The sequence below is a fragment of the Aquarana catesbeiana genome, linkage group LG06 (assembly GCF_042186555.1).
Source record: "Aquarana catesbeiana isolate 2022-GZ linkage group LG06, ASM4218655v1, whole genome shotgun sequence".
Lineage (NCBI taxonomy): Eukaryota > Metazoa > Chordata > Amphibia > Anura > Ranidae > Aquarana > Aquarana catesbeiana.
In genome coordinates, this window is record NC_133329.1 from 80483498 (window position 1) to 80508293 (window position 24796).

The 24796-nt window shown below is 44.8% G+C and overlaps 1 protein-coding gene across 1 annotated transcript in view; it reads left to right on the forward strand.

Moving 5' to 3' along the window:
- Positions 1-974: 974 nt before the first annotated feature.
- The window catches only part of SREBF1 (sterol regulatory element binding transcription factor 1), a gene marked incomplete at its 5' end in the record, with an annotated part of 41441 nt that continues 17619 nt past the window's right edge, over positions 975-24796 (forward strand). Inside the window, 12 exon segments of the mRNA XM_073636297.1 lie at positions 975-1193; positions 4360-4474; positions 4993-5171; positions 8329-8530; positions 15925-16106; positions 17214-17475; positions 17891-18057; positions 20635-20803; positions 20969-21077; positions 22210-22319; positions 22480-22612; positions 23376-23538. Of these exon segments, the coding sequence (XP_073492398.1) occupies positions 975-1193; positions 4360-4474; positions 4993-5171; positions 8329-8530; positions 15925-16106; positions 17214-17475; positions 17891-18057; positions 20635-20803; positions 20969-21077; positions 22210-22319; positions 22480-22612; positions 23376-23538 (2010 nt within the window).

Consider the following 24796-nt stretch of genomic DNA (forward strand, 5'->3'; position numbering starts at 1 on the left):
TGTAGCTCTGTTCTACAAGTCTTTTGCCGCGTACACACAATCGAAATTTCCGCCAACAAAACCGTGGATTTTTTTTCCCCGAAGGACGTGGTCTCAAACTTGTCTTTCATACACACGGTCACACAAATGTTGGCCCAAAATTCCGACCCTGAGAACGCGGTGACGTACAACACGTACGGGGAGCCGAGAAAAGGGAAGTTCAATAGCCAGTGCGTCTCCTTCTGCTTGATTCCGAGCATGCGTGAACTTTTGTGCGACGGACTTGTGTACACACGATCGGAATTTCCGACAACAAAGTGAAGTTGGCGGAAAATTTGAGAACCTGCTCTCAAACATTTGTGGCTGGAAATTCTGACAACAAATGTTCGCTGGAGCCTACACACGGTTGGACTTTCCAGACAACAAGCTCACATCGAACATTTCCCTTCGGAAAGTCCGACCGTGTGTACGCGGCATTACATTTCTTGGCCACATCCTGATCGGTGCCCCCACTTTTATGCACTGCAGTTAAACGGTAACGTTTGGTCAGCAGTCCGCCCAAGCCTGTGATTGGACAGTAAAAGGGCAGCAGGATTGACAAACAGGTCATCCATGTGCTCTCTTCCCTTTATAAGCATGGGCAGCTTTCTTAGGCAGCGTAGAGGAGAGGACAGCCAGACCCTATAAGGTTGCCCACCTTCAGTTGCTAACATTACACAAGTAACTACAGAACTGAAGTCTCGAAATAGCGTTATCCTTCCACTAGCTATATTGTGCAGCAAGTAGTTTGGTGGGTAGAACCATTTTATTTATTTATTTATTTATATAGATATAGATATAGATATAGATATAGATATAGATATATATATATATTTCAACTGTAAACTTTCCAGGGCTATGTCCAGCCCTGCTATTATGTAATAATACTATCCGTCAATTGTGTGTGAATAAATAATTTATTTAATTTAATTTTTTTTTTTTTTTTTTTGTCTTAGACCTTGGTAAGTGGAGGGACCATATTAACCACAGTGCCGTTCATGATGGATACCGATAAGCTGCCTATCAACCGTCTAAATGCCAATGGAAAGATGGCCATGTTGAACAGCAAGGGAGAGAAACGTACTGCGCACAACGCCATCGAGAAGCGCTATCGATCCTCCATCAACGACAAGATCCTTGAGATGAAGGACCTTGTGATGGGAACAGAGGCCAAGGTAAAGCACCAGAAAAGGAACCTTATTATACACTGCACAAAAAAAATGAAAGGAACACCTTTTTAATCAGAGTATAGCATCAAGTCAATTAAACTCCTGGGATATTGATCTGGTCAGTTATGTAGCAGAGGGGGGTTGTTAATCAGTTTCAGCTGCTTTTGGTGTTAATGAAGGTAACAGGTGCACTAGATGGGCAACAATGAGATGACCCCCAAAATAGGAATGGTTTTACAGGTGGAGGCCATTTACATTTGTTTTCCCTACTCCTCTTCTCTGACTCTTTTTCACTAGTTTTTTATTTGGCTAGGGTCAGTGTCACTACTGGTAGTATGAGGTGATACCTGGACCCTATAGAGGTTGCACAAGCAGTCCAACTCCTCCAGGATGGCACATCAATATGTGCCATTGCCAGAAGGTTTGCTGCGTCTCCCAGCAGTCTCAAGAGAATGGAGGAGATTCCAGGAGATAGTTACCCTAAAGGCCCATACACACGATAGGACTTTTTGACAACAAACATGCAAATTAGCTGTTTTAAGGCAACATCTTACCGTGTGTACGCTCCATCGGACAATCTTTTTCGGGTTTTTTTCGGACAAATGTTGGCTGTGCAAACAGACAAACTTTCCAGCAACAAAAGACCTATGGCGTAAAATCCTATCGTGTGTACACAAGTCCATAGGACTTTAGTCCAAAGTACAAACACGCATGCTCAGAACCAATGCAAAAAATCGGACAATACAGAAGTTGACCAAAGGGTGGCGGTAAAGAGCTGAAAAACCACGTGATTTGGTGAAAGTTGGCTGAAAGTCCTGCCGTGTGTATGCGTAATTCATTTATGGCCAACGCCCTTTGTACAAAAATCCACGGGAAAGTTTGTAAAAAGTCTGATCGTGTGTATGAGGCTTTAGAGAGCTGGACAGGGCCGTAGAAGGTCCTTAACCCATCAGCAGGACTGATATCTGCTCCTTTTGTGCAAGGAGGAACAGGATGAGCACTGCCAGAGTCCTACAAAATTACCTCCAGCAGGTCACTGGTGTGAATGTCTGACCAAACAATCAAAAACCGACTTCATTAGGGTGGTCTGAGGGCCCAACGTCCTCTAGTGGGCCCTGTGCTCACTGCTCGGTGCCGTGGAGCTTGATTGGCATTTTGCCATTGAACACCAGAATTGTCCAGTCTGCCACTTGTGCCCTGCGCTTTTCAGCGATGAGAGCAGGTTCACCCTGACCACATGTGACAGACCTGAAAGGGTCTGGAGAAGCTGTGGAGAACAGTATGCTGCCTATAATATCATTCATCATGACCAATTTGGTGGTGGGTCAGTGATGGTCTGGGGAGGCATATCCATGGAGGGACACACAGACCTCTACAGGCTAGACAATGGCACCCTGACTACCATTGGGTATCAGAATTCCTTGGATCCATTGTCAGACCCTACGCTGGTTTGGTGGGTCCTGGGTTCCTCCTGGTGCATGACAATGCCCAGCCTCCTGTGGCGAGAGTATGCAGCCAGTTCCAGGGGGATGAAGGAATTGATACCATTAAATGGCCCCCATGGTTGCCTGGCCAAAATCCAATAGAACACCTCTGGGACATTATGTTTTGGTCCATTTGACGCCATTAGGTTGCACCTCAGTCTGTTCAGGAGCTCAGTGATACCCTGCTCCAGACCTGGGAGGAATAACCCCAAGATACCATCCGTCTCATTAGTAGCATTTTTGAGTTGAAATTTCAGCAATATGGACTAGCCTGCTGCATCAATATTATTTTTTTTTTCTTCACTTTGATTTTTGGGGTGTCTTTGAATGCAGCCCTCCTGTAGGTTGATGATTTTCATTTCCATCAAACTATGTGGCATCCTTTCGTTCCTAAAACATTACCCAGTCCATATCAGTAGATATCCAGCATGATTTTTTTTTTTTTTTTTTTGCATAAACATTTTATTGAGAAAACCTAAATTTAGCATATGCAACCATGGCTCAGTGAGCCTGTTTTTATCAATACATATGCGATTACAATTCAGTCAAATAGGAACATTTTGAACCGGGATTCTCTATATTAGGGGCCAGCATGATATTTTACCCCATTGAGATCTGATGTGTTTTCAAAGTGTTCCTTTAATTTTTTTTAAGCAGTGTATATCTTCTCCTGTTCAAATAGATAAAAGAAAAATAGCAAAGATGGATAAGTAGGATGTCTTGGTCATGGCTTGGACCTTTTGTTATACTGAAAAGGGGCTCTTTTTCTTCCATTGAAATTGGATTATCTTGCTCCCTACCAAAACATTAGTGTACCAATAAACCTATCCTGTTGATTGAACCTTTTTAAAATCTTTTGGTGTTTTATCAGTAGTGTTAAAGTTCCAAGATGGCACCTGCTACCACAGAAGCCAGCCTCCTTCTTGGAGTGAGCCCTAGAATTTGATGTCTTTGTGAATGACCTCTGTGCCTCAAAACCAAAATGGCTTCCTACCTGCATGCGGTAGCAGGTATCTGGACCAGTCAAATTCCTCCTAATCGGTTCCATTGGTTGGCAACAAACAATTTGAGGGGCTTCCCAGCCCTTGGGAGGGCCTTTTCACAGGTTTACCTATTGAATTGCGCTGCAGATCCATGTATAGTCTTAATCAGGGTTTCTCAACCAGGATTCCATGAAACCCTAGGGTTCTTCCAGAGATTGCTAGGGGTTCCATGAGCAATTTCTGCCCCTTAGATAAGGTCCCAATGACCCCCATTGATCTTTTTAGCTATCTGTGGGTGGAATTCTTCCCACTGACAATCTCACTAATGTATTATGAGGGTTCCCTGAGACCGTAAAATAGTTTCAAGGGTTCCTCTGTGTTTGAAAAGGTTGAGAAAGGCTAGTCTTGAATGCAGTAAGGTAAAAAAATGTTTAGGCTTTAGAACCACTTTAATCATTGAAATGAATTCTCCATATATAGAGGGAGCGATAAGCTGTAGAGAACATGGGAGCAATGGGAAACCATTACTCATGGGCTCAAAAGCAAGGATAGGGGCACCTCTTTACAGCATTTTCAACATTTGTACCTGGGGAACCTCTTTGTTTATATGGCATATGACTCTCCTATGCTATATATTTAGATAATGAACACTTGGGACAGTTGGTTCTTAAGTGAGGTAATGTATTTTTATTTTTTTTCCCACAGCTGAACAAGTCAGCCATTTTGAAAAAGGCCATTGACTATATTCGATATCTGCAGCAGAGTAACGTCAAACTAAAACAAGAGAACATCATGCTCAAAATGGCTGCCCAGAAAAACAGTAAGACTTCTCTTCTGCTTTCTAATTCTCTTGGCGCTGGCATAGTTGGCAAGCCACAGGCTGTCATTATAGCGGAAGGCACAGTGACCACGCCTTTTGTTTTCAGTGGTGTCGCCGCTTCTTAGCAGACTGACAGTTGGAATTCTCATGCATTTTGGCTGCCTCTGTATAGTTAAACCAATACATTTTTGTAGGCGATTAGTGCTAGCTTCTGTGGACAATCTCGGTGAGTGATAGACCTGGTTGGTTTTCATACAGGCAGTACATAATTCACCACATTGTAGTATTCAGATGGTTTCAGAATTTTTTTTTTTTGTATATCTTTTAGTCCTCTTTTCAGCTGTTCCTATCGACTGTTTGTTTTGCTCAGTTTTCATGCTCTGATCAGATCTTTTCACACCCATATACAGATAGCAATCAGAAATGGTCCAGATTGTCAAAGAATTATTTGGACTGGTTCAATGAAGCTGTACAGTGCTTTGATATTTCTTTTCACCGTGTCTCCTCTGTCCTTATAGGTACTTTGAAAGACATTGTGGCGGGTACAGGGGTTAATATGGACAGTGTGAAAGCCGAGATGATGGATGTCCTAACACCACCTCCTTCGGACGTGGGATCCCCATCGCATACTGGCAGTCCACTTTCCCAGTGTAATAGTGACTCCGAGCCAGACAGCCCCTTCACTGATGAAGCCAAGGTAAGGACCTTAATCTGACTCGTATATGCCATTTATGAAAACGTGTTTAAAGCTGAACTCTAGGCAAGTATAATGTATTTATTAACTAAAGCAGTGCAAGTACCTGGATGGGGACTGGTATCGGCTTCAAGTAGTCCTTGTACAATAGCGCTGGAGTGAGAGGAAGAAGCAGTACAAGGAGTCATGTGCTTGACAAGTGGCATGCTGATAGGATGAGAGGAGAGAGTGATAGAGATGAGTTCATTGCTGTGCTGCTGCTTCTTTCGCTGTCCAGTTACAGGCTGGGCTCAGAGGAAGTGGGTTGAATGATGCTGACCATCAGACAAAAGGACATCTGAGTGGCAGAAAAGTACTGTGGGGGGGGATCCTTGATAGAAGCTGAATATTGCAGCAAAAGCTAGTTGTGTTTGTTATCTTTTAACAGTGTATTAGTTGTTGGTTGTTGAAGGTTTTTTAGAGTTCTGCTTTTAAAGGGAATCCAGTCCTCCCTTTTTTTTTTTTTTTTTAAGAGGTACTCCAGTCTTTAAATTCAGCAGCTACAAATGCTGTAGCTGCAGACCTTAAGAAGCCAACACTTACCAGCTCAGGAGTACAGCGTGGCCTTCAGCCGGGCCGGTTCTTCGCTAGTCCTTGGATCTCCATTGCCATCATCTTGGCTGTGACTTCCTGCTGTTTCGCAGCTGGCTGCACATGTGCAAGATTGTGCTGTTAGATTGGTCCCGCAGCCTCCTAAGACGTGATGAGAATTGCAAAAGTGGGAGCAGGTACCTGTCAAAAAAAAAACAAAAAAAAGGTACCTGCTCCCCCCAAAAAACTTTCAAATATGATGACCTGGGGATCAGCAGAACTTTTTACTTTTAAGTGATGGTGTGACTTAATTACAATTTTGTGGTGTGTTTTTTTACATATAAATGTATTCCGATTAGTGGAAACCATATTAATTTATTTTTTTTTGGTTATAAGTCCCCTCATCACATACCTTGCCTCCTTTTACTACATCAAAAGCAAAACAAGCAATTTTTACAAACCATCACATTTTCCTTTCTCCTGCTGTGCCCTGAGAGCTCTGTTGGAAACCTCAGTTGATCAGCCAGCTCACATTTCCTCTATTAACCACCTGCAGACCTCTTCAAACACGGTAGTTATATCAAGGAAGGCATCCCTAGGCTCCCTCTAGGTGAACATGCTCCTTTAGCATGGGCTGTAAGCAAGGACCTTTTGGAAGATTTCTGAGGATATCCTTCCTCCAGCTCCTACTCCTTTTTTCCTAGGGTTTTTTTTTTTTTTCTGCCACCCAACTTTTTCAGGGAGGAGTGGAATACCTTTATAATGATTATTTTAGGACTGCAAGTTGGCAGGTGTAAATCAACCAGGTATAAGGAGCAACGTGTTACTTGGTGGCAACGCACAGCAGACCTTCTTGACCCATCATTTGTCTAGCTCTAAGAACTGAGCCATGGGAGGGAAGCTTGCCATGGATGACTCAAAATTTGGCTGGTTGAGTAGGGACTGGCCAAATTTTGAGAGAGCGAGAGAGAAACCTTGCATTGCGAGCATAATTAATTCCAGAAACAAGCTTGTAATCCAAAGCACTCATATATATCAAAGCGAATTTCCCCATAAGAATAATGTAAACTCAAAGTATGCAGGCATCCGGGGTAAAGTTTTCCACATAGACCATCCACCAGCTCTCACCGCTGTCAGTCTGAAATCGTGACCAGGGAGACTACCCTGCAGTAGAGCAATCTGAAAGTGTGTGGATTGAACCGCTTGTGGAGAGCAGCGTTGGAAGGGACAACGTTGATGGCGGTGCGGGGGACGGTCTATGTGGACATCTTTACCCCGGATGCCTGCATACTTACATGTGCCTCTTTTAATCATCAACCATATGAGTTGCTAAATGTTGTACCTTCATTAAATGTAACCATATTGCTACACTTAGAGGTGCCTCTCTTCTCTTTTACACTCAGTTGTGACATGACGCTACTTGTATATCAAGTCAAAATTTATTTCAAAATTTTGCTTGCCTTGCAAAATGCTCTCAAACCAAGGTGTGTGTGTGTTATATATATATATATATATATATATATATATATATATATATATATAACACACACACACACACACCTTGGTTTGAGAGCATTTTGCAAGGCAAGCAAAATTTTGAAATAAATTTTGACTTGATATCACACTTTTTTTTTTTTTTTTTTTTTTTTTTTTTTTACTACTACTACTTGCATTTAACAAAAATAATTTTTTTAATGGTGGGATACAGAGCTGCATTAATATCTGCCTAAAGCTCATTGGAGGTGTCTGGCCTCATCCTAGTGCTCTATATACAAAGACTCAAAAATTGTGTATAAATGTTGAACCGTGGAAAAAAAATGGTTCTCCAATCACAACAAAAAAAAACAGCACAACTTAAATACTTGCTGAAAATTCTCCTTACAAGCTGTACACATTCCCACTCCTCCACCCACATCTGTACTTTCAGCTTGATAGTATATTCATTCACATGCATTGTTTACATTCTTCAATAGACTACCAACATTCCAGCATTCATAATGATCTGCATTGTCCGCTTCTGGGACCCTTTTAACAATATAGACAAACTTGTATCCTGAACACGAATGGGCCCGTCCATAGAGCCGTGACATTTTCAGCAAATCAGATGATACATTTCTGCAGTTTACTTTTCTTGCTGTCAGTTGCTGGACCTCGCTCCTCATCTTGGGGGCCCTTCTTATACTGAATGTATTGCAGTAACTGCGGCTTGTTACAACGTGTTGTGTAAAAATGTATGATGCCTTGCAGTGTGCTCATTGCCATGCTACACAAGGAACCGCAGAATGCTTGCATTGTAGCTCACCACAACATATGTGAACCGCTGATGTATGGTTCACAAACCTGTTGCGGTGAAACACGTTAAGAAGGGGCAGTCCCTGGGCAGGGATGGTTTGTATGCTACCATGTCATTTGTGCTCGAAGACATGTTTCAAGAGAAGCTGAACTTGGTGTGTTTGGGTTGTCTTGGGTATTGCAATTTTTTGCTAATTTATTTATATCAAGCAAGGCTTTTTTTTTTTTTTTCCTCCAATTGATTCTCTTAACCATGTATACATGTATTTATCCACCCCCCCCCCCCCCCCCACCCCAGGTGCAAGTCAAGCAGGAACTCCCATCTCCTCCTGGTACAGGGATGTTGGACCGCTCTCGCATGGCGCTCTGTGTCTTTGTCTTCCTCTGTCTCTCCTTCAATCCTCTGTCGTTCTTGATGGGTGGTTCCAGGAACCAAGAGGCCCCAGATGTTGCTGGGTTTCATGGTAGTGGACGAAGCATGCTGGAACTACCTTCCCCTGGTAAGTTGTTAATGATATGAAGTACCTAGAATACAAGGCTTACCAAGACTGCTGTCCAGCCTTAGTCATTGGGAACTCTGAGTCTAGTCATTACAGGCAGCTGTAGCTGTGTGGTGGTTTTTTGAATTATTTATTTTTCTTTCTCGAACATCACGGGACACAGAGCCACAGTAATTACTGATGGGTTATATAGGTATCACTGGTGATTGGACACTGGCACACCCTATCAGGAAGTTCAACCCCCTATATAATCCCTCCCCCTTGCAGGGATACCTCAGTTTTTACGCCAGTGTCTTAGGTGATGGACGTGTAAAGATGTCCTGTGCTGAGCTCCAAAGGGAATATCCTAAGATCCTATACTGGGGCAAGCCAGGCGAACCGGATCCATTCAAAGTGTCTTTTCATGGCCGAATTGAATGGTACCCGGGCCTCGTGTCCGAAGAAACGAGGTTTTACCCGTAATGCTTCTCTTTTTAGAGAGCTGGACCCCGCAGATCAGAAAATGGCTTTAAACTTCCTAATTTCTGGCGAGGTGCTTTACAGTCCCAGAACTGTTGGATCCCCCTACTGATGGGGGCCCCAGTCTCTGAGAGGTGAAGATTGGGTCTGTGTAAACAGCACCCTGCGGCTGGATAAGGTAAGAGGAGATTCCACTGAATTTTTGAGTTCTAGTGGCTTTTCTCCTTTAAGGTAAATGCATGCTATGCCTATTGTGACCACCGGGGGCTGCCAAGAGCACAAACCTACACATGCTGAATGTCTGTCTCAGGTGTTGTAATCGCTGTGTATGTCCCAACGTATCAAGCAGGCTGCAAGCAGGTAAGGTGGATGGGGGGATTTCTCATGTTTGAATGTTCCCCCCCAGGCTAGAGAGGGGCCACAGGGGTCTAGAAAGTGGTTATACCACCCTGGCTCTGTGGCCTAATGGCCACCATCTCTGAAGATAGCCGTTCAGGCAAATCTTGTTACCAGTCTCCCTCCCCCCCCCCCCCCATCCCCAGCCTTTTCTCCAGAGCATGACAGGAGAGTCGGCAGTGTGGGAAGCGCTCGTTTTTTTCAAAACTCGAGGGGGGGGGGGCGGTAGAGGAGGGGGCGGGATGTCAGCACAGAGTGTTTAGACTCCCACTCAGGCCAGCTGCAGGCTATTAAAGGCACTCTGTACAGGTGCACTCAGCCTTCTGAGAGACACAGAGCTGACGGTCGCATGTAAGGTGGGACACAGGCATTCTCCTAGGCAGCATTTACTGAAGTAACACCAGACTGAGCATTGGGTAGCAAGGCTTTTAGCCAGACTACATCGCTCAGCGGACAGTGTTCATTTGTATACCTCACACCTTGTTGCTTTGCACTATGGGTAGAAGAGGTTCAAGCACCCCAGGAACCAGAGACACTAGGGGATCTCGTTCAGGTTCTGAGGGCCCCCTGTCGGCAGCATCCTCCCCCCCTAAAGATGGGCCAGGGACGGCTAGCCAGGGAGAGCCATTGGGGTCAGGGGCTACACCTGCTTCTGGCACTTCAGCCCCTGTATATATTACACAAGAGGTTTTTTCCTCAACCATTAATGGTCTAGAGGAAAGATTAATGGCCGTGATTACGTCTTCACTCAGTGGGAGAAAACGCACTAGGCTTTCCTCTGTTCCCCAAGACCCTCAGACAGAGGAGCTCTGGGATAAAGGAGATGAATCCCTTTCAGAGGATCGGGATGGGATGGATGATTCCTCTTCGGAGGATTCAGGTGGAGAGGGACCCTCTGCGACTTCCCAAGAGGAGAAAGTCTTAGTGCAGATCCTCACTGGATTGGTCCGCTCCACATTTAAGTTGCCCATACCTGAAACTGCTAAAGAATCCTCTTCTGCTTTGGGGTCACTGAAACCTTTCCAAGCAGCACATGCTTTTCCTGTTCATACTTTACTTGAAAAGCTTATTTATTCTGAGTGGGATCACCCAGACAAACGTTTTTTTCCGCCGAGAAAGTTTTCAACACTTTATCCGTTGGAAGAAAAGTTTATTAAAATGTGGGGAATTCCGGCTATTGATGCCGCCATTTCCTCAATAAATAATAGCCTGACTTGTCCTGTAGACAATGCTCAGATGCTCAGGGATCCTGTAGATAAAAGGATGGAATCCCTATTGAAGGATGTTTTCTCCTTAGCAGGATCAGTGGCCCAACCTGCAATAGCAGCGATTGGAGTCTGTCAATACTTAAGAGACCATGTTAAGCAGGTCATCAAAGTATTACCTGAACAGCAGGCCCAGGGATTTGCTAACCTTCCAGCGGCCTTATGCTTTGTGGTTGACGCCATTAGAGATTCTATCGTGCAAACCTCCCGTCTTTCACTGGGGTTGGTGCATATACGTAGAATCCTATGGTTGAAAAATTGGTCAGCCGAAGCACCATGTAAGAAGCTACTGGCTGGGTTTCCATTTCGTGGTGCAAGGTTGTTTGGAGAGGACTTGGATAACTATATCAAGAGAATCTCTTGTGGGAAAAGCACTCTCTTACCTGTCAAAAAGAAGAGTAAGCGTCCCTCTTTCAAACGGACTCTTTCCCCAGCGCCGGGGGCTTCAGCCTCCAGGCAGTCTCGACGGCCGCCTCCATCGGGGTCCAGAGACAAGAGTCAACCCCAGGGACAAAAGAAGTCCTGGGGAAAGAAGCCTACTAGGCAAAACACTAAGACCTCTGCATGAGGGGGCGCCCCCGCTCACTCGAGTGGGGGGAAGACTGCGACAATTCTCAGAGCTCTGGCAGGAGGACTTCCAGGACAGATGGGTAGTCTCCACGGTAACCTTAGGGTACAAGCTGGAGTTTCAGGAATTCCCTTCTCCTCGGTTCCTCAGATCAAATGTTCCCAGAGACCCAGAGAAGAAGCAGTCGCTCCTTCTAGCGTTAGAGCGACTTTTGTCGCAGGAGGTCATTATGATAGTTCCTGCAAAGGACTAGGGATTGGGCTTCTATGCCAACCTTTTTACGGTCCAAAAGCCAAATGGGGATGTCAGGCCCATTTTGGACTTAAGGGATCTGAACCGATTCCTAAGGATTCAATCCTTCTGCATGGAATCAATTCGAACAGTAGTTCCCACCCTGCAGGGAGGAGAATTTCTGGCATCAATAGACATCAGAGATGCATATCTGCATGTGCCCATTTTTCCTGCTCATCAGAAGTTTCTGCGCTTCGAGGTAGGAGGGCGCCATTTCCAGTTTATGGCTCTGCGCTTTGGGATAGCCACTGCACCTCGAGTGTTCACAAAGATCTTGGCTCCTCCTCTGGCCAGATTAAGGGCTCAGGGTATAGCTGTCATAGCATACCTAGACGACCTGCTCTTGATAGACCGGTCGGTAGCCTCTTTGAATGGAAACTTGAGGACCACGGTCAGGTATCTAGAACACCTGGGTTGGATCCTCAACTTAGAAAAGTCTTTCCTAAAACCAGTAAGAAGACTGGAATATTTAGGTCTGATTATACATACAAGCCAGGAGAAAATATTTCTACCCCAGGCAAAGATCACTGCTTTGAGAGAGCTGATTCTGACAGTAAGGACCAAGAAGGGTCCCTCAGTCCGCCTTTGTATGAGGCTACTAGGGAAGATGGTGTCTTCATTCGAAGCAGTTCCCTATGCTCAGTTTCACTCAAGAATGCTGCAACACAGTATTCTGTCGACCTGGAACAAGAAAGTTCAGGCATTAGACTTTCCGATGCACCTGTCGCATGCGGTGCGTCAGAGCCTCAATTGGTGGCTCATACCCGAAAACCTGCAGAAGGGGAAATCCTTTCTACCGGTTACCTGGACGGTGGTAACAACAGATGCCAGTCTGTCAGGTTGGGGAGCAGTTCTGGAACAGGCTGCGGTCCAAGGGGTATGGTCCAAGACAGAGAGGACCTTACCCATCAACATTCTGGAGATCCGGGCGATACATCTAGCTCTAAAAGCCTGGACTATCAGGCTACAGGGTTGTCCGGTCAGGATCCAGTCCGACAATGCCACAGCAGTGGCTTATGTCAATCATCAGGGAGGCACCCGGAGCCGAGCTGCTCAAAAAGAGGTGAACCAGATCTTAGTCTGGGCAGAGATGCATGTGCCATGCATATCGGCAGTTTTCATCCCGGGAATAGAGAATTGGCAGGCGGACTATCTAAGTCGCCAGCAGTTACTTCCAGGGGAATGGTCTCTGCATCCCGATGTCTTTTGGGCCATATGCCAAAGATGGGGGGTTCCAGATGTAGATCTCTTTGCATCCCGATTCAACAAAAAGATAGACAGATTTGTGGCAAGGACAAAAGATCCTCTTGCATGCGGGACGGATGCGTTGGTGATTCCGTGGCATCGGTTCTCACTGATTTACGCATTCCCGCCTATTCTGCTACTACCACGACTCCTTCGCAGGATCAGGCAGGAAAGGAAGTCGGTACTTCTGGTGGCCCCCGCTTGGCCCAGAAGGACTTGGTATGGGTATGCAGAAATAGTAAGGATGACGGTGGGTTCCCCGTGGACCCTACCGGTACGCCCAGACCTGTTATCTCAAGGTCCAGTGTTCCATCCTGCCTTACAAACGATAAATTTGACGGTTTGGCTATTGAGACCCACGTTCTGAAGAGTCGTGGGCTCTCAGGTCCTGTCATATCTACCTTGATTAATGCAAGGAAGCCAGCTTCCAGGATGATTTATCATAGAGTCTGGAAAGCTTATATAACCTGGTGTGAATCCAGAGGTTGGCATCCCAGGAAATATGTCATAGGTAGAATCCTTGATTTTCTACAGATGGGATTAGAGATGAAGCTGGCCTTGAGTACCATCAAGGGCCAGGTCTCTGCTTTATCAGTATTATTTCAGCGGCCACTTGCTTCGCATTCTTTGGTCCGAAACTTTATGCAGGGGGTGATGCGTCTTAATCCTCCGGTTAAAGCGCCCCTAAACCCCTGGGACTTGAATTTGGTCCTGGCTGTGTTACAGAAATGGCCTTTTGAACCAATAAGTCAGATTCCTTTGGTCTTGTTGACAAGGAAATTAATTTTTCTGGTGGCCATCTCTTCTGCTAGAAGAGTATCAGAATTAGCAGCCCTTTCCTGTAAGGAGCCTTATTTGATTATACACAAGGATAGAGTGGTACTACGCCCTCATCCTAGTTTTTTACCGAAGGTGGTTTCTGATTTTCATTTAAACCAAGACATTGTTCTACCTTCCTTTTTTCCAGATCCCTGTTCTCCGGAAGAGAGATCTCTACATTCGTTGGATGTAGTAAGAGCAGTTAAGGCCTATCTAGGGGCAACTACTCAGATCCGCAAGACGGATGTTTTGTTTGTGCTGCCAGAGGGTCCCAATAGAGGACAGGCAGCGTCAAAAGCTACCATTTCTAAATGGATTCGACAGTTGATCATTCAAGCTTACGGTTTGAAACAGAAGATGCCTCCGTTTCAGATCAGGGCACATTCCACAAGGGCTATTGGTGCTTCTTGGGCAGTGCATCACCGGGCCTCTATGGCTCAAATCTGCAAGGCCGCAACCTGGTCTTCAGTTCATACATTCACCAGATTCTATCAGGTGGATGTGAGAAGGCATGAGGATATCGCCTTTGGGCGTAGTGTGCTGCAGGCAGCAGTACAGGGTCCTCAGGTCTGATTGCACCCTACTTGGTCGTGGTTCCCCCCCTCAGGTAGCATTGCTCTGGGACATCCCATCAGTAATTACTGTGGCTCTGTGTCCCGTGATGTTCGAGAAAGAAAATAGGATTTTTTAAAACAGCTTACCTGTAAAATCCTTTTCTTTCGAAGGACATCACGGGACACAGAGGTCCCACCCCTCTTCTAATACACTATATTGCTTGGCTACAAAACTGAGGTATCCCTGCAAGGGGGAGGGATTATATAGGGGGTTGAACTTCCTGATAGGGTGTGCCAGTGTCCAATCACCAGTGATACCTATATAACCCATCAGTAATTACTGTGGCTCTGTGTCCCGTGATGTCCTTCGAAAGAAAAGGATTTTACAGGTAAGCTGTTTTAAAAAATCCTATTTTTTTTTTTTTTTTTTTTTTTTTTATGTATATTAAAACCAGGGAAAGACTGGGCTTGGGGCAAGGAAAACCTCACCATGCCCCCCATCTCTTCCCATGTGTTTTTTTTTTTTTTTGCCTAATAGTCCTACTTGTACATCTATCTATCTATTATTATTATTATTATTATTATTATTATTATTATTATTATTATTATTATTATTATTATTTTTATTATTTTTTTTTTATTTCCCGCTTTGATTACTACATCTCTCTCCTTTTTAATGGCCTACTCTTACGCAGGCTATCCCCCTTTAGTCTATTATGAATGCTGCTGCTAGACTAATACACCTCACTAATCAATCTGTGACTGCTGCTCCCCTCTGCCAATCCCTTCACTGGCTTCCCCTACCCCACCGTACAAAATTCAAAATTCTAACCACAACATACAAGGCCAGTCACAACATCGCCCCCATCTACATCACCAACCTGATCTGCAGATATCGCCCAAATCGTCCCCTCCGCTCCTCCCAGGACCTCCTGCTCTCTAGCACCCTTGTTACCTCCTCCCATGCTCGTCTTCAGGACTTCCCCAGAGCCCCTCCCATCCTCTGGAACTCCCTGCCCCGGTATATCCGATCAGCCCCTAACCTCTCCACCTTTAGGAGATCCCTGAAAACTCACTTATTCAGGGAAGCTTATCCCACACCCACCTAACAGCCCCATCAAATCATTCCCCGAATCTAATACTTTTTTGTACCACCTCCCCCTCCCTTTTAGAATGTAAGCTCTATGAGCAGGGCCCTCCTGTCCCTTTTGTATTGAACTGTACTGCAATTCTGCTGTCCCCCCTCTACATTGTAAAGCGCTGCGTAAACTGTTGGTGCTATATAAATCGATTAATAATAAAATATATATATATATATATATATATATATATATATATATATATATATATATATATATATATATATATATATATATATATATATATATATATACTTTATTGTCTTATTAAAGTGGACCTTCACAATATATAGCAATGCCTTTATTTTATTTTTATTAAAAGGCTGTCCTTGGCCTTCAGTCCAGTGGCTTTGTCTAGGCTGAGATGTCAGTCTGCTGCAGGCGGATGGAACCATTGCTTCAGTCTCCTCTCCCTCAGTGATCAGATTGCAACATTCTAACTTTATAGCATATCACAAGGTTAGAGGCTGCAGCAGGGACTGATCTGTGGACACAGCCAAGAACTGCACAGACAACGGGATTTACATGATCTCTGGGCTGGCATCTCAGTCCAGTAAGTAGATGGTGATCCTGGATGATGCCAGAAAAGCTGGTGCTGTCTTTCTGGAGACAAAAGCATGCATAGACTTTAACATAAACTTGTGTTCTTCTTCCGCAGAGGGCTCTTCATGGTTCAGCTGGTTTACTCCATCTGTTCTCCTTTGGCCTGTAAACCTGATCATTGTCCTGTGTGTCTTCATTCGCCTCTTCATTTATGGTGAGCCAGTCACACGGCTTCATTCCGAGTCCTCAGTCCAGTTCTGGTGTCACCGAAAACAAGCCGATGTTGATCTATCTCGGGTAAAGTTCATCTTGTGCTAAAATTTTTTATTTTATCTAATTTTCTTTATTACAAATAAAGATTTCTCATTGTTCCCAAGTTCTCCATAGTAGATCACTCCCTTGGCTGTTTGCGTGCACCCCAGGCCACCAAGCCATCCAGAGAACAGCCAGCAGCACACTGTAAAGTCTGAAGCTTGTAAAACTGGAGAACATTTTGTCAAGACCCAAAGCATGATGTTTCAGCTCCTGCCGTCAGTTCCAATTCCCACCCTACCACTTCAGTGTGACAATGGGTGGGGGATCTTCTCCCCGCACCCACTGTCACTGCTCCGCCCACACAGCCACATCATTCCTGCAGTTTCCTGTGAATTAAAGTACTGTCGGTCACCATGGCTGACGGCTTGTAGCTCTGAATGAACTGTGAACGTGCTGATTAGCGCTCTCCTAGGTCATTCACAAGCCCTTTAGCAGACAACCTATATGGAGGTATGGGCAGACAGCTGCAGGACCTGTCTGCAGAACCCTGATATTGCACCCCTGATCCACTGACCAGGGGTGCAATGCTTTCCAGGCTCCTGCAGTAAAAAATGCACACTATTTTCTGCAAAAATATGTGTGTGGTGTGTGTGTTTTTTTTTTTTTTTCTGTAAAATGCAGTGCTTTGCCAGTTCCAATGCAAAAAGATACAAGTGGGCAAGGGATAGTGGGTTCAGTGCGTGCAAACTATTCCTTCAACCATAGGCCTGTACTGAGGTACAGTTGCAGGGTTGAAAAGAGTATGGTGCATGGTGAGGTCTGAATCCTTTGCTGTGGTGCCATATTGTATTTTTTTCACAAACTGATTTGGAGCCGCAATGAATTGGGGGAGAAGACAGAACTCTTGGATTCTGTATGGTGTGGAAGGGTGGGAACTGCATGCAGACTGTGACCATATTTAATGTTGCACCCTACATATGGGTGTAGGATGAAACCTGGTCAAAATAATGGACTAGGCCTTTAAGAAGTCTGTTTATCAATGGGTTTTACTTTTTTTATTTTTTTTTTTTTTCCACCGTATTCCCTGTGAAACCTTTTTTGACCCCCTATGCATTCTGTAGGAGTGACAATATTGTCTTCTCATCACAGGGGGACTTTGCCCAGGCCTCGCTTCACCTCTGGAAAGCCCTGAAAGCTCTGGGGCGACCTCTCCCTACATCTAACTTCGACCTTTGCTGCAGCCTAATGTGGAGCGTCATTCGCTACGTCCTTCAGCGGCTGTGGGTGGGCCGCTGGTTAGCGGGGAGAGCTGGAGGATTCCGCAGGGACCATCAGCTGAAGGACGATGTGAGGAAGAGCTGCAGGGAGGCTGCCCTGGTGTACCACCGCCTGCACCAACTGCACATGACAGGTATGTTGACTGGCTTTAAAATGTAGCCTTGTGTAAAGGGAGGGGGGAGTAAACCCCATGTCAGGTTTTTATTAGAGGATTTCTCCATACTTCTGTCTCAGGGTGTCGCTGAGGGAAAATCTCCCCAATGGGGACACAGTAGTAAAAACCTGATGGAGGTTCTATTCCTTCATTATTCTAAGCATGGCTTGTGTTGGACTTTAACCACATCTAGTAGTGTAGCGTGATCTCTTGGGAACCAAACAGAAGTCAAGTTCCTGCACCTTGCTAAGGGGCAACCCAAAAAATTCTGATTGGATCTTACAGCGTGCTCTACAGCTCTGCTCTATAGTATTAAACAAGAAGCCGTTGTTTGTTTTTATATAGAGGACCAGCCTCTTAATCGCCTTCGCTTTTTACATCTCTTCTTCTCTAGGGAAACATGCAGGAGGTCATCTATCTGCCATCAACATGGCGCTGAGTGCTGTCAACCTGGCAGACTGCGCGGGTAACACCATCTCGGTAGCCACACTGGCGGAGATCTACGTGGGAGCAGCATTGCGTGTCAAAGCCAGCCTGCATCGACGCTTCCATTTCCTGGCGGTGAGGACATGTTTGGGACAAACCTAGATCACTACTCTGACAAAAAAGTTAACCAAAAAAAAAAAACAAAATACAAAAACCTCCTATTAATTAAAAAAAATGGGGCAGGCTCAAGGGATCACTTGGTCCTTTTCTGCTGTCACTTTTCTAAGCACGCAGTCACTACATTATCCTCCTCCTTGCTGTATACTTACCCGGTCTGAGAAATGTTACACTTGGGCCCCTTTCACACTGCTCTGTAGCAAAAACTGATTTTGCTGTGTTTCAGATGTTTCCTGTGTGTTGCTGGTGCATTTTTGGGCCACTTGCACCTGTTTAAAAATGGACGTGACTCAAAAATCACAAATCGCAGGTATGGTTTTTATCGCGATTTCCATTCATTTCAAATGGGAAGCTGCCTTTTTGGTGTGGTTTTCAAAACGCACAGCGCAGTGGTGTGAAAAGTCCCATAGGATTTACAGGGAAACCTTTTTCTTGTGTTTTTTTTTTTTTTTTTCTCTTGCAAGGTAAAAACGCAGAAAAGGCATATCCGTATGAAAGGGCTCTTATATTGGGGATGATCTAAGCGCATGAATATTCATGAAGTTTGAACTACTGTCAGGAATGGGCAGATTTGGAGAGAAAAAAAAAAGTCGGGAATTTTGGTGGTTCTGGTTAACATAATTGTATCCCAAACTCTGTAACCATTAAGACCCGGTTCACACTGATGCGGTGCGGGAACCGCAGCGATTCCTGTGCGGTTTCAGCACCACATCAGAATCTGCGCGATTCCTGTGCAAATGACATGCGATGCGGCAGACTTCATCAGTGTGAACCCTGCCTTAGCGTTACAAAACCCACAACAGTAAAATCAGTCTGTATATACAGTGAAGCATGCTTATACTCAATGTGGAACATAAGGGGTTAATCCTGCACTTTGTGTAAAAAGACTGTTTAATCCTGTCCCCCCCCCCCTTTTTTTTTTCCCACTGTCCCCAATCCATCTCTTGATAGTACAAAGACCTAGAAGGCACTCTGCACATGCTTAGTTTGGTGTGAATTACTAAAGGGAGTGTGTTTTTTTTTTTTTTTTCTTGGGAGGGTGCATGTGATCAGCACAGGGCCAATCAGCATTGTCCAGCCAAAGGGTCAGGGGTCGTGCAGCCTCATAGGACAGTCAGAGGAGAATGAAATCTCCTCCTACAAGCTTTACCAGTGCTCAGCCGGACACTGATAGAAATCACAAGACTACTATATACTGCTGATGAGAAAAGATATTTAGCAGTTTATATTTACTAATTGCATTTCCATGTACTGGGGGAGACCAGATATAGTGAATGCAGGGTCTTGGGTTTAGTAACACTTTAAAGAATGATCTTCACATATAAATCACTTGTCAGCTTGACTAACCTGACTAGAATTCTTGCTCATTTGTAAAGGGTTTTTTTTTTTTTGTTTTTTATTTTGATTTGTGGCGCTCTATGAAGGCTATAGAGGAAATACTAATTCCCCATTTACTGAACACAGAATAAGACAAGAAGTAAACAAGGTCCCCCTGCTTATTAGAGCCAATAAGGAACAGAGTATAAAGCAAAATTATTAAAGTGTTATGCCGTGTACACACAAGCGGAATGTCCGACGGAAGCTTTTCATCATTCCGATCGTGTGTGTGCCTCATCAGACTTTTTACGTCAAATTCTGACGGACCTAAAAAGAGAACATGTTCTAAATTTTTCTGACGGAACCAATTCCTATGGGGAAAACCGCTCGTCTGTATGCTGTTCCGACGTACCAAAAACGACACATGCTCTGAAGCAAGTACGAGACGGAAGCTATTGGCTACTGGCTATTGAACTTCCGTTTTCTAGATTCGTCATACGTATTGTACGTCACCTCGTTCTGGATGGTCAGGATTTGTTGTGACCGTGTGTATGCAAGGCAGCTTGAGCAGTATTCCGTCAGAACTCTGTCGGAAAAACCTTCAGAGTTTATTCCGACGGGAAAACCGGTCGTGTGTACAGGGCATTACGCCTAAAAAATGTGTGGGGGTGTTTTTGTTTTTTTCTTTCTTTCTTTCTTTCTTTCTTTCTTTCATTCTTTCATTCTTTCTTTCGCTCTTCCCTTTTTTTTTTTTTTTTTTCCCATACATTGTCACCGGGACTGGAAATGAGGTAAAATCTCCAGTTATCACTGAAGGTTCCTGAAGAGGTGGAATGTGAATCTGGGACTTTGAGATTTCCAGTATGGAGGATGAGTAAAATGTCAGCAATATAAATAGTGTGAAATCTTATTGTTGGCCATCAGCTTGCTATGCCTTGGTCACATTGCATTGGCATAGGTTGATGGTGTCTCGTGGATCAGGCTGCTGCTACGTCTAAAGAATTCTGTGTGTGTTTCCCCTAAATCTTTGCACCCTCCTGATTTTATATCTTGGTCATCCTTTTGTCAATGTCCAGATCTATAGAGCTTCCCTCTAAAGCTGGTCATACAATCTGATTGTATAACCTTCTTCACACAGTTTTGCTAATGACCTCCATTTTAATGTCTGTCTGCAGCCCATCCCCTGGCTCTAACCTTGTACCCTTCTCCTCTTCACAGCGCTTCTTCCTATGCAGCGCCCGACAGGTGTGCCTGGCACAGAGTGTCACCATTCCTCCCGCCATGCAGTGGCTGTGCCATCCTCTGGGCCATCGCTTCTTTGTAGACGGGGACTGGAGTGTGCGGAGCTCCCCTAGAGATACCATCTACAGTACAGCTGGCAGTACAGGTACCTCTAGAGCCTGATTCGGTACAAATCATAGACGGAGGACATAATGTTTTGGGGGTTTTAAGTAATTTTCTAGCTGATTTTTATCTATTCGAATAATTAAATTGCCCCAGGTAAGCCCAAGCTGATCTCCCATCACTGACCGGATTTTATGTTTCTGTGCAGTGGACCCTCTGGCTCAGGTGACTCAGGCTTTCCGTGAACATCTCCTGGAAAAGGCTTTGTACTGTGTGGCGCAGCCGGAACAGGAAAAACCCATGACTGATGGCGAGGGGTGAGTCCTATTTATCTTATGAACGTAAATGATTTTTTTTTTTTTTTTTCCATCCTCCTTTTTCTTCCAGTGTATGTCCAGCCTCTTCTTCTTCTCTTGTATCAACAACGAAATAAAAGCAAAGAAGAATGTAAGGGAGAGTTTAAACCCCTGTAAGATTATTTTGTATTTTTTGCGGACTGTCCTGTAAGGGAGGTTTCATGTTCAGTCTTTGGAAACCGAACAGGAAGTGAGAGGAATTTCAGTCTTGGTTGTCACCAGACCATTTGTCCCCATTGGAAGGTTTCCCTTCGCCTCTTGCTGTCATAATCACTCCAAATTTTGGATTTCCTTCACTTTCTGCCTCAGAGACAATGGTCACAGGACAAAAAGAGGGAAGATATCCCCAGCGCAGAAACAGAGAGGAAATTTGTCAGAGGGTATAACCCTTCCCTACTCTCTCCAAAATAAGAGCAAAAAAAAAGGATTTACATTTTATAGCACCCCATTATCCACACTTGCTTGGCTCCGTGATAGTAAAAAATCCTAATATCTTGCTAATATTTGGGTTATTGCAGTTTGAATTTCATTGTTGCCTTTTTATACATCTTTATTTTTAAGCCTAAGTGCAGCCAAAAATCAACACAAGGCATATAACTTGCAGTCAGTAGGATGTCCCTTGTGCTGATTTCTTTTGTGAATCCTTCCTCCATCCTGCCGCCATAATCTCCTGGAGTGGCGAGCATAAATGAAACTGACAACACAGGCTGTCAGTGTGTCCAACTACGTCCACCCTTTCCACAATTCACTGAATCCATACTACAACTTCTGTGAATGAAGCAGGATCTGTAAATGGAGGAGGTGGACCTTTTCAGGCATCTGTCCATCCTCCATTCTTAGATCCTGTTTCATTCATAGAAGCTGTAGCATAGTGGAGGAGGATTTAAATGTCAACTAAAATGGGCATCAGCACAAGGTACTCATCCTACTGACTGTAAGTTTATGTCCCTTGTGCTGATTATTTATTTTATTTATTTTTTCTTCTGTGTTTTGATTTTGGTTGCACTTAGGCTTTAAATGTGTGGTTTGGGTTTTTTTCTTTTCTCCTGAATCCTTACAGTGGAGATTACATAGCTCTGTCTTTTCCCCACAGGGAGTTCTCCGATGCTCTAGAGTATTTACAGCTTCTGAACGGGTGCTCAGACAACGCCGCTGTGCCCAACCACACCTTTTCTATCAGCTCCAGTATGACCGCCGTCACAGGTGAGCGCCAAACCTCTTGTGTGTGCAGGTGCAGTCCCAGATGTCTTTGTAGCCTATACAGTGGTTGGCCTTCTGTAGTTCAGCTCTCTTGGTATATGGGATGGTGACATCACAGCCTGCTTCCTTGTGTCATGTGACCACTGCTAATTTTTCTATACAGGAACCGACCCTGTGGCCAAGTGGTGGGCCTCCATCATAATCGTGGCTATCAACTGGCTTCAGGGAGATGATGAAGCAGCGCAGCGTCTCTATCCAGTGGTAGAATACATGCCGAAATCTCTTCACGCCACAGAGTGAGTGAGGGGGATTGTGGGTATAGGCCCAGCTTCGCTCGGGATAGATAAGTAACCATCACTGTGCACTTTTTCTATATGCTATACATTCACCTTCCATCTTATTCTGAGTAAATGCAGTATTTTACCCCCCCCCCTTTTTTTTTTTTTTTAATTCCCCTGGTACAACAGTTGTGCAGGATGCATTATTACTGTGGAGTCCAAAAGGTACAAGAGTTAGATCAAGTGCATTAAAAAAAAATGTACACTTGCAGCAAAATTAAAGGAATTTTTTTTCAAACCTCTGAGCAGGCGGGCTATTTATTGCAGACAGACGCTTGCCTGCCAGCTCGTTAAATTAAGCTGCACGGTTTACATTGCTGGTGAGTCCTGTGCAGGAATTGTGTCATCTTGCGCCAGCCATCCAGCGAAGATGCCCAAAGACTGGCACCAGAAGGAGCTGGGGCGAAGATGCCAGCAAAGGGACCCCTTGTGAACTTTGGACCATTAGTGGTCACGTACACGGAGTTTGGTTCCACGTTATTATCAGACACACCCCCTTTCCTTTCCCATGACATTTGTGAGGGGGTGTGCCTGTTACTCAGCTCTACCAGTGCAGAGCACTGCAGTATAAGAAGAAAGTGGCATTTTCATTGAGGGCTAAAAGGTTGTTTTAGGGTATTTCCAACCCAAAAAATCAGTTGCCAATAATAAATGCATGGATGTTTGACTATAAGGATAAAGTGTGGTGTGTTTTTTTTTTTTTTTTTTTTTATTTCCCTAGAAACTCTTTACCCAAAGCTGCCCTGTATGCCTTCAAAGCAGTAAGGATGCTCCTAGGGAAGCAGGACAGCACTCAGGTCAGCCTGAGCCAATGTGAGAAGGCCAGCGGATACCTGCGAGACAGCCTGAACTCCAGTCCTTCTAGTAACGCCAATGTAGACAAGGTGAGGGGAGCTGTGGGAACAAATGAGTTTTGTGTGTTTTTTTTTTTTTTTTTTTCCTCTTTCCACTAGGTGGCATTTTTCTTGCCTCTGGACAGAGTGCAGCTGACACTGCTGTGGCTGTGGTGCATTGTAGTTGCATTGCATTTTCTATTCCCTGTGTGCAATGTGCCTGCAGTGCAATACAGAGGCAGCACCTAACCTGCGACATCTGACACTTACCCTTTTGAGAACATTTACTGCTCAAGCAAAAACAAGAAGAGAAATGCAAAACATTGCATCCCTTTGGGGAGACACAACAGGAAATCTTAGACCGTTGTTACTGGAACAAGTGACCCTGCTGGAAGATTTGCAACATGCCTGAATTTCTGGTGACAGCTGTAAGATGTTAGATTTCCCATGATTATCTATCTGTCCCTTAGACATTAACAGTACAAATAAAATCTTCTCTGCAGAAACAGACAGCAAACCGTTCAAAACCTTCCACTCTTTCAAAACTAATGAAAGGAGGACAACAATGACAAGTGTGCTCAGGCCATTGGGAGATGGAAATGGTGGGACAAGTGTGTACGGGTCGTGGAGCTCAAGTCTTTGGGGAAAGGGTGTGTGTGTGTACCCCAAATCCCAGGGAGAGGGCGGCAGCTGGACAAATGTGCACAGACCTCGAAGCCCTGGTCTTCGGGGTTGGCAATGGTGAGGCAAGTGTGCACAGGCCCTGAGGCCCAAGTATTTCGGGAAAGGCGGGCGATGGGACAGGTGTGCAAAGACCCTGAAGACTGGGTCTTTGGGAAAGGGAAACAGTGGGGCAAGTGTGCACAGGCCCTGAAGCCCAAGCGTTTGCGTAAAGCAGCAATCAGACAATTGTGCATAGGCCCTAAAGCCCAAATCTTTAGCAGAGGGCAGCAGCAGGGCAAATGTGCACAGGCCTTAAAGCCCAGGTCTTTGGGGTGGGACAAGTGTCCACAAGCCCTGAAGCCTGGGTCTTTGGGAAAGGAAAGGTGTGGTCTTGTATGTACAGGCCCAGAAGCCCAAGTCTTAGAGGAAAAGTGGCGGTGGGACAAGTGTGCCTAGGCCCTGAAGCCTGAGTCTTCCAACAGAGGGCAGCAGCAGGACATAAGTACTCAGGCCTTGAAGCCCTGGTCTTTGGGGGAGGACTGCGGTGGCACAAGTGTGCACAGGCCCTAAATCTTGGGTCTTGGCATATTTATGTCACCGCTTCCCTCTCCACAAAGACCTAAGATTCCGAGCCTGCGCACACTTC